The sequence below is a fragment of the Eptatretus burgeri genome, chromosome 15, assembly GCF_056783735.1.
Source record: "Eptatretus burgeri isolate ZD-2024b chromosome 15, Ebu_testis_v1, whole genome shotgun sequence".
NCBI classification, from domain to species: Eukaryota; Metazoa; Chordata; class Myxini; order Myxiniformes; family Myxinidae; genus Eptatretus; species Eptatretus burgeri.
The window spans coordinates 37677098-37690275 of NC_140975.1; the positions used below are offsets into that span (position 1 = coordinate 37677098).

The 13178-nt window shown below is 42.4% G+C and overlaps 1 protein-coding gene across 2 annotated transcripts in view; it reads left to right on the plus strand.

Annotated features, from left to right (window-relative positions):
* The window catches only part of LOC147011941 (cytochrome P450 3A24-like), a 111258-nt gene that overhangs the window by 45923 nt on the left and 52157 nt on the right, over positions 1-13178 (plus strand). For both annotated transcript variants that reach the window (XM_085857720.1, XM_085857721.1), the window contains 2 exons: positions 2407-2520; positions 12934-13016. In XM_085857720.1, the coding sequence (XP_085713846.1) occupies positions 2407-2520; positions 12934-13016 (197 nt within the window). The remainder of the gene's footprint in view (positions 1-2406; positions 2521-12933; positions 13017-13178) is intronic.

Sequence of the window (13178 nt, forward strand, 5' to 3'; positions counted from 1 at the left end):
CAGGTCTGCCCCGACTTAACCCTGGAGACAAAATTAATCGATTCAACACAGCAGGATACGGTTTGGGACAGAAAAATTGACAAAAACATGAACAGCAAAACGAATAAGTAAAACACAACGTCAAGAACTTGTAGGAGTGAGCGCCGATCAGTCGTCCACATGTGCCAATAATGAAAGCAATTGAACATGTTTAGGAGCCACATTTCATGCAAGCCACATTTCAAAGATAATGGTTTTGGATTGATTGGAGATGACTTGAGATGGTAGTTGCAAAAAAGAGTGAGGTGAAAGAGGCTACAAAGGTAACAACCTGCGAGTAGGGTAACGACTGTAAATTCTAAGGAAGGGAATTAACAAATAGGAAAAAAGGGGTGATCATAGTAACCTGCAGGTAAGAGGGTTTAGGTGACGTATTTTTAATTTGATGGGATTGGAGATTACGTGAGATGGTGGCGCATTGCCCGTTTGATGCAACGGAGGGAAGACTGGGATGGCACAGCTTTAGAAGGTGGTTCACAAACGGGGTATAACACTTGAAGTGTGTGGTAAACCTGGATTTTGGGAGCATAATGAGGAGGGGGTTGTTGGAAGAAAGCATGCATGTTGAAGTTGCTGGAGAGTGTTGGAGGGTTTGAGGGCTGCAAGAGCAAATAGCTACAACCAGAGTAGGCTGTAAAATGTCGTGAGAGAACTGTACCTGTCTGCAATGAGTGCCAAAGGCCTTGTGCTTTGGCCTCATTGAAATCTTTGCCTTTCAATTCCATGATAGACTGATGCTATGCTTACTTGGGTACCAACCAATAGGATAGAGCAGTACTTCGTTGAGCTGCAAAGGTCTTGTTGGCTTTTGAGTATTTGTTTTTTCCAGAAACTAGAACCCCTCACATGATTTCCTCATTCTGCTTTAAACTCAAACTTCTCTCTATTTTCATTCCAAACAGCAGCATTCCAATCACAAATTAATACTACACCATTAATATAACAAAATACGATGTTACAAATACTCGTGAGGTAAACGAAGATAAACGCCATTGTGACGTTCCATCCGGATCTGGAGCAGCTTTGTACCGATCGAAACCCAAAATCATAATTGTGTTGAGCTACCTCCCACCCACCTTAGGACATCTGCTGATAACCCAAAACGTTCCACAGGTTTGGTGGGGCTAGCCCCAAAACTGAGGGAGTAGTTCAGGTTCGGATGGATGGACAGGTAGACAGACAGACACTCCTGCTTTATAATGTCGATGACTTGGAATGACAGAAGTTGCCGAGTCTGTGGCTGGCTGTGGTCCCGAGCTTTACAATTTAGTTGGCTCAGAGAAAATTATGTCTAAAGATGAGACCAATATTTTTCAGAGATTAAATTTCTTCCAGGAGTTGACCATGACAATAGATGCATGGATTTGTTTGACAATCCTTCCAGAGTGACGTGGCAAGACTGCAATTGTGATTGGATTGAAAGACTGGTTCCATTTATCAGACCAGCAGAGAACTGATTCGAAATTAGTAGATTGCCATGCATCTACCTTCTGCCTGTCAATGGGATAATGTACTCTGTGAAATATTTTGGAGTCTTCTGAAAAAGGGAACAGGTTTTCCAGAATGTCAGAGAGGTTGTACATTTGGATGAGGAAAAGTATTGGGACTACGACACTATTTTGGGGCACTCCTGCCTCCATTGCGAGAGTTGATGAGACGGTTCCATTGATCACAATGTTTTGACTTTTCAAGTTGAGGAATTCAGAAAGCCAGGCATGAAGTCTGCTCCAAGCAGAGAGTTTGTCAAGCAGAGCAGGACATGTCAAATGCCTGCGATGTATCCAGGAAGACTGTTTTGACCACTTGTTTAAGATTTTGTGGCTCCAAGCATTCTTGAGAGTTGCAGCGCAGCATATCCATATTTGTGACGAGGCCAACATTGAAACTGCTGCTGAGAGATCACGCTGTTTTGAAAAAAAGGAAAGACTTTCTCAGTAGTCATGGAGAATTTCATGACTGATTTTAATTTTACGTAAGCTTGCTGGTCTCTCGTTGAGATGGTTTCTCCTATCTCTATCTCCAGCCTTTATTTTTCCTGCGAAGATACTATTCCCAAGCTTCACCCATAATTCCTTCACCTTTGTTGTGATGAATCTCTTGCCCGACTGTTTTTTTTTTTTTTCTTCCTTAATGTTATTCTGCTAATTCAAGATGCTTGATACTTGTATTTTTAAAATAAAAAATACTACATGATACAATGTTCTGTTGTATAATACATTGTTGCATCAATACCCTTGATACAATGTTCTGTGGTTAACGGCATTGTTCTTCATTGTGGCTTGTACATGACCCTAGTTGTATATTATGGCTGATTTTGTGAGTTAACCTGATTTTTTTTTTTTTTCCCCCTCCTTCTATTTCAAGCAGAACTTTAAAATGTCTGGCATTTTGGATGAAGCACTGACTGTGGTTGAAGATGATACTTGGAAGAGGATTCGCAGCGTCCTCAGCCCAACCTTCAGTACAGGCAAACTCAAAGAGGTGAAATTGTCATTTTGTTGAGCAAGTGGGGAAATTTGTTTTTTTGTGATGAATGAAAGAATCTCATTGACGGCGAAGGCAGAAAATGAACGGATGAAATGGAAAACTGAATCTGACACGGAAGCAAATGGAATGTATAGTCTGGCAGATATGGGAATGGATTGTGCCTTTGGTGATACAAGCATGAGCTTTGGCACACTGTTACAACATGCCCTAAGGAAGATATTTCGCTATAGGGCCAATGTAGAATTGTCATGTGGCCAAAATGGCAGCCATTTTCCAAAATGGCCACCACTGGTTGTTATTTTACCAGTAGCTCAGGTTCTCGACTACCTTGGATATTGATTCTGGTGGCTAATCGTACATTTTCAAGGATAAGGAATGCAGTGGTACTATTTACAACATGCTATAACTACTCTAACAACTACCTAACTACATATATCTAGCTTTCAGGGAAATAAATAATAGTAAAATTATAAACACATTTAATATTGGTGGAGTTGTACATGTCCATGTTTTGAAACTGTGACATATTCATGAGAGTACAATGTAGTCTTCGCAATGTTTCCTTTATAATATTTGGTAGTTTATTTATATGAGCACACAGTTCATGAGATTATGCTGTATCTTGCAAATCAATAGTGCATGTCCCATTGTTGTTTGACATGTTAGTGGTGAGGGCAAGTCTACGACAGTCCTTCCATTATTAAACAGGTTCGGCCTTCCATGGTAATATTACAGGTTTTCAATGAAATGTAATGTTAGTTTCGAGAACACAGTCCACCACAGTGGCAAAGGGCAGTGCTCTGAAGTGCTGCCTTGACACATTTGCACTGTCCTCTGCACCCCTTTTTGCATCCACAGCGAATGAGTTCTCGACATGCCTGGGTCGCTTCTGACAGTGTGGTCCAGTGAACTTCCCATCCACTTGTGTCCTTCTTCCACCCCCAGTCACCTGGGGATGGGAGTTCCAGGACTGCAACCATCATCTGTCCCCAGCAGTGACCAGCTTGATAGGCAGCCCTCTTTGTGTGCTGAATCAGTGCTGCTTGTGTTGGAGGGAGTCCTTCAATGTCCCTTCCTTTCTGGGTGAGCAGCTGATTGCGTGCCTGATTGACTGATTCCAGGCTGCTAATGTGGTCATAGAGCAAAACCACGGATCGCTCCAGAGACTCCATCCAGTTGTCAATGGTGTCTGGGGTGGCAGCCAAGGCACAGAAGGCTCTAGTGATGTTATCAAAGCTCTGGCTATATGAACTGCATCATTGTCAGTATCGTGCTCATATGCTTTCCCTAATGCAGCACCAACATCCTCATTGCACACGAGCACCACATCACGACCTTGCTTGTGAGCGTCCATGTCTTGGAAGTAACCCAATGTTCTGTTCTTGAGTTTAGTGGAGTGTACACGCCCCACCACGTGTGTCCCCAGTTGTTCCAGCCTGGTACTGTACAGATCCACCAAGTCTGTTAATTTGAACACTGGTGCAACCATATTGTCCATGCGCACTTCCTCAATATAGGCGACAAGTCCAGCGAATGCAATTCCATGGTTAACAGTATCGACATTAGATTCTTGTGCCTTTGTGTCCTTTGCTTTATTGTACAGAGAGGCAAGACACTGAGCATGGTACTTAGCCTCTTGGGCAATGAGATCTCCAACACTGAGTTTGGATAGGAGGTGTTTGTCCTGTAGTTTGAGGGCACACTGCCTCACACGAATGTCAAGTTCGAATGTTGATGCATTACGCAAAGCATCTCTTGCTGCAGATTTGCCACAGAAGAAGCATGTCTCTGTTGAATGAGTTTCACGTTCAATGCTCTGATGGGTGAACTTGTGGGTTTCTGGATCATCATCGTGGTGTGTTTTCCTCTTTTCAGCCCTCTGAAGTTTTGTTTTGTTATACTGCAGTCTGCAGGAGTCATGCCATTTGGCTTTGTGAACCAGGAATGCTGCCTCGATGCCCTGACCCTCATCCAGTTGTGACAGTTTTGGTGTTCTTGCCAGGCAACTGATCTTGTCGAATGCTACAAGATGCTCAGCTTCTTGTTGTGTTGTGTCCCCCATGTTGTCCTGTATCCTGCCCCATCTGTGCCACGTGCTGAATTATATGGACATGTCAGCATCTCATCTGTGTCTTCCTGACACAGAACACATTTGTTCCAGTCTGTGGTCGGGCACTGTTTACCTGATGAGCTAGGCTCATCAGGATCCACCACCTTGTATAGTTTGGCCATTGTCCCAATGCAATATGCTACTTTAGAACAGTATCTACTAGTTATAATATGAGAACAGTATGTACTAGTTATACCACCACGACTCTACCATAAGCTTAAATCTCCAGGAAAATATGTTGGCTGCCATCACAGTCACAGTCCAGGTCAACTGAAAGCATACAGATATACATGCAGATTAGGCGTTGTTACTAGGTGTACACAAGTACACAAAAGCTGTACTAACAACATAGATTATCATTGTGACGTTATTATGATGTTCTGTGTGAATATGCAGCAAAATATATGAATACACATAAACATAATTATGAGGTCAGCACACAACTCGTGGGCTGATTCTGAAATTCCGGAAAATGTGCATAACTCCGCTAATATTTCATGGTTTCCTATTATTTAATTCCCTGAATGCTAGATATATGTAGTTTGGTAGTTGCTAGCATGTTATAAATAGTACCACTGCATTCCTCATCCTTGAAAATGTACGATTAGCCACCAGAATCAATATCCTAGCTGGTCTAGATCCTGAGCTACTGGTAAAATAACAACCGGTAGCCGCCATTTTGGCCACAGGACAATTCTGTGATGGCCCTAAAGCTAAATATCTTCCTTGGGGCATGATCTAACAATGTGCCAAAGTTCATGCTTGTATCATCAAAGGCACAATTCCCCCAAATATTTCACTTTTCTGCTAGACGAGTAATAAATTACAGGAAAAAGTCAAACAAGGTTGAATTGTAAATAAAATATTCACTAAATTATCTGATTGTGTGTGTGATTCTCTCCACTTTATTCTCAAAGCATGCTGAGAAAAAGTAGTTAAAAAAACAAAACAACTTTGTAATTCAACTCACAAGCTATACGGTCTGCAATTGGAGCGTGAGCACAACCAATGCTCCGCTCACGTCGGTGGGAGCGGCTTTGGACGAGCATCACTCTGAATCTTGATCTCAATTGCTGGCACTAAATGCTGAATAAAATCCCATCAAACAATCTCTGGAGAGCCTGTTCAAAGTGAAATTTGATTTGAAAGACACCCCACTTGGTTGAAAACTTGGTGAACATCTTTGGAGAACACAAAATGTCAGTCATCGCATGTGCATGCGTGCAACTTTGGAGAAACTTTCTTATCCACAGTCAAAAGTTATCGAAATGCAGGTGAGATTTCCAAAAATAATTATCAAGAATATCAGACTACCCCAACACCACCCCCACGTTGTGTTTATGTCAGTGTACATACTGTCACATCTGTGTACTTCCTTTGTTGGTGAGAGTACTTGGACATTGTAATCCTATTAAAATGCAGGAAACCCTCAAATGTTGTGGTTTTCTACCAATCGTAGGCAACCTGTTGTATTTCAATTCCATGATCGTGGGATTTAATTTCGAGCTGAGATGAGTCATCGTTTTTGTCCCATGCACGAACGATTACCTCCCATTACGAGGCTTGTGGAGTTTCTCATGCGCCGTTTTTAATGAGCCCAAATGTGAAGTTATGGCCAACGTTTGTTGTCCCAAAAGGCAGAGAAGGGTTATGGCGTTGGGCGAAAATATCAAATTATTACATCATTTGGCTCGAGGAGAAAATGCGGCATCTGTACGGGCCGCCGTTACGGGGTGAGCGATTGTCAGTAACAGTCTTCACCATTGGACTCTTCTTCATTCATAAACCTTCATTATCCTCCAAACCTTATTCCCAATATTTCATTTTCCAACTCCATATGCGAAGCAAACCTTGTTGCCTTGACACTTAATTTCCGACACCCGGATTTGAACCCTCGTTCTCAAACACATTGCCATACACAGCTCCTGAAACAAATAGAGGTGAAGGGATTTATTATGGAACAGATTTTTAACACTGACACAGGATTATTCTGGAAGAAAATGTCATCTCATACCTTACTTTCTTTCCAAGCAGGAAATAATTACCGTATGTCCCATCCCGTGCGTGTATGATTACCTCCCATTATGAGCCTTGTGGTGTTTCTCACGCATCGGTTTTAATGAGACCAAATGTAAAGCGATGGACAGTTGTGCCAAAAGGCAGAGAAAGGTTATGACGTTGGGTGAAAATATCGAGTTGTTAGATGGGTTGGTTCGAGGAGAAATTATGGCATCTGTATGGGCCACCATTAAGGGATCGATGCTTGTCAGTAGAATATTCCCTATTGCACTCTTCCAGTCTTCCTCATTCATAAACCTTCATTTTCCTTCAAACCTAATTCCCAAACGTTCATGATCCTTCAAACCTAATTCCCAAACGCTCATTTTCCAACTCCGATTTCGAACCTTATTGCCAAACACTTAATTTCCGACTCCCGGATTCTAACCCCCATTCTCAAACGCATTCTCATGCACAGCTCATGAAACAAATTGAGGTAAAGGGATTTATAACGGAACAGGTTTTTAACACTGATGAGATGGAAAATGATGTAATCTCGTACCTTGGTCCTCAAGCAGGAAATATCACGGTTCAGGGTAAGGTGATTTAAGGATCGTATTACTCTTCTCCGTTGTGGGCTGTGGCAATGCTGCAGGCATCTTCATCGTAAAGCTAATGCTGCTTTTCCGTTCACTGAATCTCCTTCCCCACTCACTCCTTCTCCGCTCACCCTTTCCCTGTTCACCTTTCCCAGCTCACCCTTTCCCTGCTCAACTCCACCCTTCTCCTCCAACAGTATCATCCTGAGAGTCTTGTTGTCTCTATTTAAGGCAGAGTATAGTGCGAGTACATAATATTGTTGCGCATCCGGGGTGGAGGGTTCTCGGACGGGCGCGTCAATCGCCGTCCGTACCCAGTTTGGGTTTTCGCACCCAACCACCGCCATCTCCGGGGTTATAACGCCGGCTGGTTCGGCACAGTTCTCGGGTTACGCGTCTCAAATCACGGCACCAAAATACACCTGTACCTTGCCAGCTGGGGGAATAGACCCCGGTTACAGACTGGTTTTGTCAGAGACTGAGCGGAGTCTACCAGTCTGTAACCATTTTCGTTTTTATATCCAAATCGAGCGAATCGTTCCTCAATGCGGCACGAACCAATTCAAAGCGGCAACTTCACACAAATCAGCCAGATTTATTGGGGACATCGGGGAAATACGCCACAAGCAAAGCATTCACGACAATGTTTTAATTAATCTATAACCCGTTCTTAAATAGGGAGATACGGATTACAGGTTTCGAAGGGGTCCCTAATGAGATAAGCCTTAAATGACATGCAGACAAGACATGGACAGCATGCAGACAAGACAGTGTACTTGGTGATGCTTCATGGACGAGAGGAAAGTATCAAAAGCACGAATGTGGCTCGTGACAAGCCGATGTCCACGGATTCGAGCCCCCAAGCTCGAGCACGCCGCGTGGAAAGATGGAGGCATCGTTCATTCGTCGCAGACCTCACGCACGCGCTCTCGCGCTTTCAGACCCCGCGACGTCGACTCCACCAGAGCCAAAGATCCACGGTGGTATGCTCCAGCTGGCTTTTCACAAGGTCCAGCATACAAGTCCAGGCCTGGCCTGTTCACCAGGCCTCCTTCACGAAGCAGATCGCAGACAGACACAGCCGTCCCCTACACAGCAGATCACGACTCCCACCAGTCGTTTCTCATCCAGCCGAGGGCAGACAGACCTCATACAGTCCTTTCCCTGCATTTTCTTCGGCTCTGGCTCACTTCTCTAGGCCACAGAAGGCAGACTCGACCCTCAGGTTCAGTTTTCTCTCTCTGCAGAATCACCACTGGCTTTCCTTTGTTCGCTCGCCTCGAAGCCACTCGCTCCTCCCCTTAGTTTCACTTCTTTTTTTAGGCCACTCCCTCTCAGCCGACTGGGCAGGGCCTCGTCCGGAGAGGGGAAGGAAGAAGAAGAATCTCTCGGTACACCACCAATGTACGAACAATCAACATGCATCCTACACCTCCCGACACACATGTAGCGTCCATTTACCGAACAACCTGACTAAACATGCATTTAATGGGGGGTCTGGGCTAATCCTATATTTTATAGCATACGAAGGGCCATTTCCACAACAATATTTTTACCATCACCCACCTCATTGTGTTGTAATAAATTGAAAAAGGTAAAACTCTTGCATTTTTGTTTAATTTATGCTGTATTTATTCTATTTACATGTTTATTTCAATGTTAACATGCTTGTATATATTTATATTTACATGTTTATTTAAACAGTAATGTGTTTATTTCTGGCTACCATCGATCTTCCTCTCTATTTTTTCGAAGCCCAGGAACAGATCCCCCCTTTTCCCATTGGCCCTTTGTTTCCATGATCACGTTTTCAACTATCGCAGCATTTTCCAGGAACCTAACCCTGTGATATTGGAGGGTTTCCTGTACAGCGTGCCTGTGCCTGTTTCTGTTCTTACTAAGCAGGAATATATATATATATATATATATATATATATATATATATATATATATATATATATATATATATATATATATATATATATATATATATATGTGTGTTTCTTCGAGCACATAAATGTAATATCGAATGAATATATGGTTTTTTTTTCCCCTGTCGGCTGTTGTTGGCTTTGTGGTTAGGGTGGTGGCTTGGGGTCCTCAGGGTCCTGAGTTCGAGCCCTGCTCGCCACTGAAGTAACATTAGGGGGGTTGACTCAGCCTGTCATCCTTCCGAGGTCGGCACCAGTATACTAGTAATTATCCCTGCGTGTCGAAGGTGATTAAAGGGTTGGCGTCAGGAAGGGCATCCGGCCGTAAAAACATTGCCACAAAAAAGGGTACCATGATTGGAGCCCACAAAAAAGCTGACCCCTGCTCAGGGAAAAAGGCTTTCAAATGGTGTGATATGTTTTTTTTTCCCCTGAATTATTTAGAATTTATCTCCAGCATTATGTGTCTTCATTTATTTAAACTGCTTACAATTCTTAAATGTTTTTATTTTCTGAAAGGTCCAAACAGGTGTATTAAATAGAAAATCACTTCTACAGTACCGTGCACATTTTTACTGACCTCTGCAGGAGTGAGGGGGTATTCAATTCCATGATGGACATGTATCCCTCACCATCATCATAGATTAGCCATGTGCACAACCCCCCCCCTCCCCCCAACCCACCTCACTCCCAGAATTAGTGGGTATTTGTACTCTACATTAATTTAGTTTAAAGTTCCATGTTCCATGGATAGTTTCCACATTTTCCCACCTGTTATTCCTAATTTTATTTTAATTTCAATATTTCCTGCATTTATATATTTACAATGATTGCAAAATACACAATTGTAAAGAATGACATCTCCAGAGAAACTGTTTGATGACCACTTCCAGTGCTTCAGCTTCACGGAGCGGATTCATCGTGATCACGGCAAAGAGTTTGAAAACAGTTTTTCATCAGCTGGATAGATGTCTCAGTCATATAACACCATACCACCCACAGGGCAACGACAAAGCCGAACGCTTTAATAGGACCTTGTTGGGCATGTTGAGGACCATGTCACAAAAGCAAAAATAGCTCGAAGGGTACTTAGTAGTGCTCATACCTCCGCCACGTAATGCCTGATCCAGTAGAACATATCGGGCCCAATACATTTTTGAAATATCATGCATACATCGTTTTGGCCTCATCTCTCAATGGTGAAGAATCGCTTTGAAGAATAAAAAAAATTGTCGTAGCCGGATCCAGATTCGGATCTTCACTAAAATCGAATAAATTCATCCTCATCACACACCCAATGTGTCCACCAAATTTCACCTGAATACGTCCACAAGTTTTTGAGGTATCTTGCAAAATATCAGTTTAGCCCGATCTCTCAATGGTGAAGAATCACTTTAAAAAGTATCGGCTGATGTGCAAACATGCGTACTGCTTATGTGCATATATTAATGCTTCGTGGTTATATACCTGCGATCATTTTATTTGCAATGGGCCATGGACTAACACCCAGGCCTAAGGCATGAGGTCTGCTGATCTGTGCTGCTTCATGAAATGGTGGCACATGACTTTATTAGAATGGAGTCAGGCCAGCTATCCAGCCAATGGGTGTAAAGCAGTGGAGTGGAGTAAGGGCAGCTGAATGCTGACCCATGTGTAATATGTAATATTTTCTCAGTTTAAAAAGGGCATAACTCTATGAAAAATTGACAAAATGCTCTGAAACTCAAACTTGTTCTGCAACCTGTAAAGCTATGTACCAAGTTTCTGTTGAATACGTTGAAGGATATGGGGAAAAAGTCTGAAAAACCACAGGTAGGACAGACGGACGGACGGATGGACAGACAGAGAGCAAATCGATAGTCCCCTCTGATGAAACCGGTCGAGGACTAATAACAGACCAGACGAACGAGTAAATTTTGGAATCTTGGATTTCACAAGTAATGTATACAGGTGTGAAAACATACTTTATGTCCACCTTTGGTGACAGAGGTAACCCAGCACAGCACTATGCAAAGCAATGAAGGCAACTGGCTTGCCCTTCTCTCCTCTCTTCTCTTTCCCTCCTTTACCATCTTGTATGCCCCCCCCCCCCCACGTGCTTCAGCGAAAGCCCTTTTTCAAAAATTGTATGGAGACGAATGTAATCAAGTCAAATTTCCATTACTCTATCGGACTAATAAATATTTTAATTTCTCTTTCATTTGTTCCTCATGGTTCTCAGATCTTTTTAAATATAAATAGTCGTTTGCAAGAATTTTTTAATGCTTTATCATGTTCTGATGTCATGGCATCCACCTAATTACATAATCCAAGCAACTAACATCAAATTCCATTTTTACCTCACCTGGAATTTTAGTCCGGTGAGCTTATGCGATTGAGCAGTGTCCGTCGGTGTCAGTGAGTCTGTAAACACTTCAGTCATTATCGCTTGAACCAAACGCACAATTTTGATGAAACTTGGCCACAAGCTTCATATCTGATGCCTAACGAAGGTGTATTGACCGCATCAAAATCTGCGCTCACTGGGGGAGTTTACGGGGTGGGGGGGGGATTGACTACCCAAAATCGGTATTTGCTCTCTTCTCCAAAACTACACACACAATTTTGATGAAACTTGACCACAGCGTTCATCACCCATGATGTACTAAAGTTTATTCATGGCATATAAAGAATCAGGGTGTATGGTGAAGGTCTGCATGGGGTGACCTCCCCTCCCCCTTCCCCAAATGCCCAAATAGGTATACATACAATTTCGATGAAAACTGACTACAACCTTTATTACTCGTGATGTAGCAAAGCTTGTTCATGGGGAAAAAAAAATCAGGGTCTCGGGGAATGTGTGGGGGGTTTGAGTGACTTGCTCCTGATCCAGGTGAGCTTCAGGACTCATGGTCCTATTTTTATGCCTCTGCAGTTGAAGGCCAGAGGCATTGATTGTTTTTTTTTAGTTTTGACTCATGTTCCAGCTGGTGTGTGTTTTTTGTGTGCAATGTCGATTTCGACTTGGTGGAGAAGTTAACAGATGATAAAAGGTTGTCATCCTGAGAATGGAGAAGTGAAGAACAGGTCGACAAAGAAGTGGTTGGATCATTGAATAAATTTTTTTTAGATAAGGTGACAGAATGCCGGTTTTCATCCATTAGTGCACATTTTGATCACCTTTCTCTATTTTTCTGACACACAGGTTTTGTGATGGAACATTTTGAATTGATTGAATGTATCCTGCATGAAGAATTTTTACTACCACCACCGAAGGTGGTTGGAGCGTTTTAATTCACCCCTATTTGTTTGTGAACAGAATATCTCAAAACATTGTCAACGGATTCGGACCAAATGTGATGGACAGGCTGGGTTTGTGACGAGGACGACTTGCTTAGATATTGGTGAAGATCCAGATCTGGACACAATAATTTAAGTGATTTTTCACAATTGAGATATAGGGCCAAAAACAATAAATCGCACGATATTTCAAAAGGTTGTGGGCGGACTGTGACACTTGGTGGATGAGTTGGGTTGGTGATAAGAACAAGCCAATTAGATTTTGGTTTAGGTCCAGATCCAGATCCAGCCCATCAGTGGGATACCAAATGTAAACTGTTCAGTCTGGCAGAGGTATGCGGTCGACTGAGTACCATTCTCATTCTTCTGATTTTATGCCCCACGAATGCCCAAAATAGTTTCCCAGCATTTATTGATTATACAAGATATTTGTATGTTTGTATAAGTGCTGATGTGTAATACTTGACGATTGAAATGTTTTATTTTGCAGATGGTTCCGATCATCAAGCACTACACGAATATATTGGTGGAACATCTAAGACAGCGTGAATCACAATCTCTGGAAATTAAAAGGTAAGTGTAATTATTTGATGTCAAACAACATAACTTAACATTATCTGTAGCAGTTTGACTTTTTTCAGAATTTGATTGTCTCCTGTATTATCAAGCTGAGTAATGGAGTAATCTCCCCTTGCCTTTTGAAGAGAGAAGTTGAAGTCTGAAATGCGAGGATGT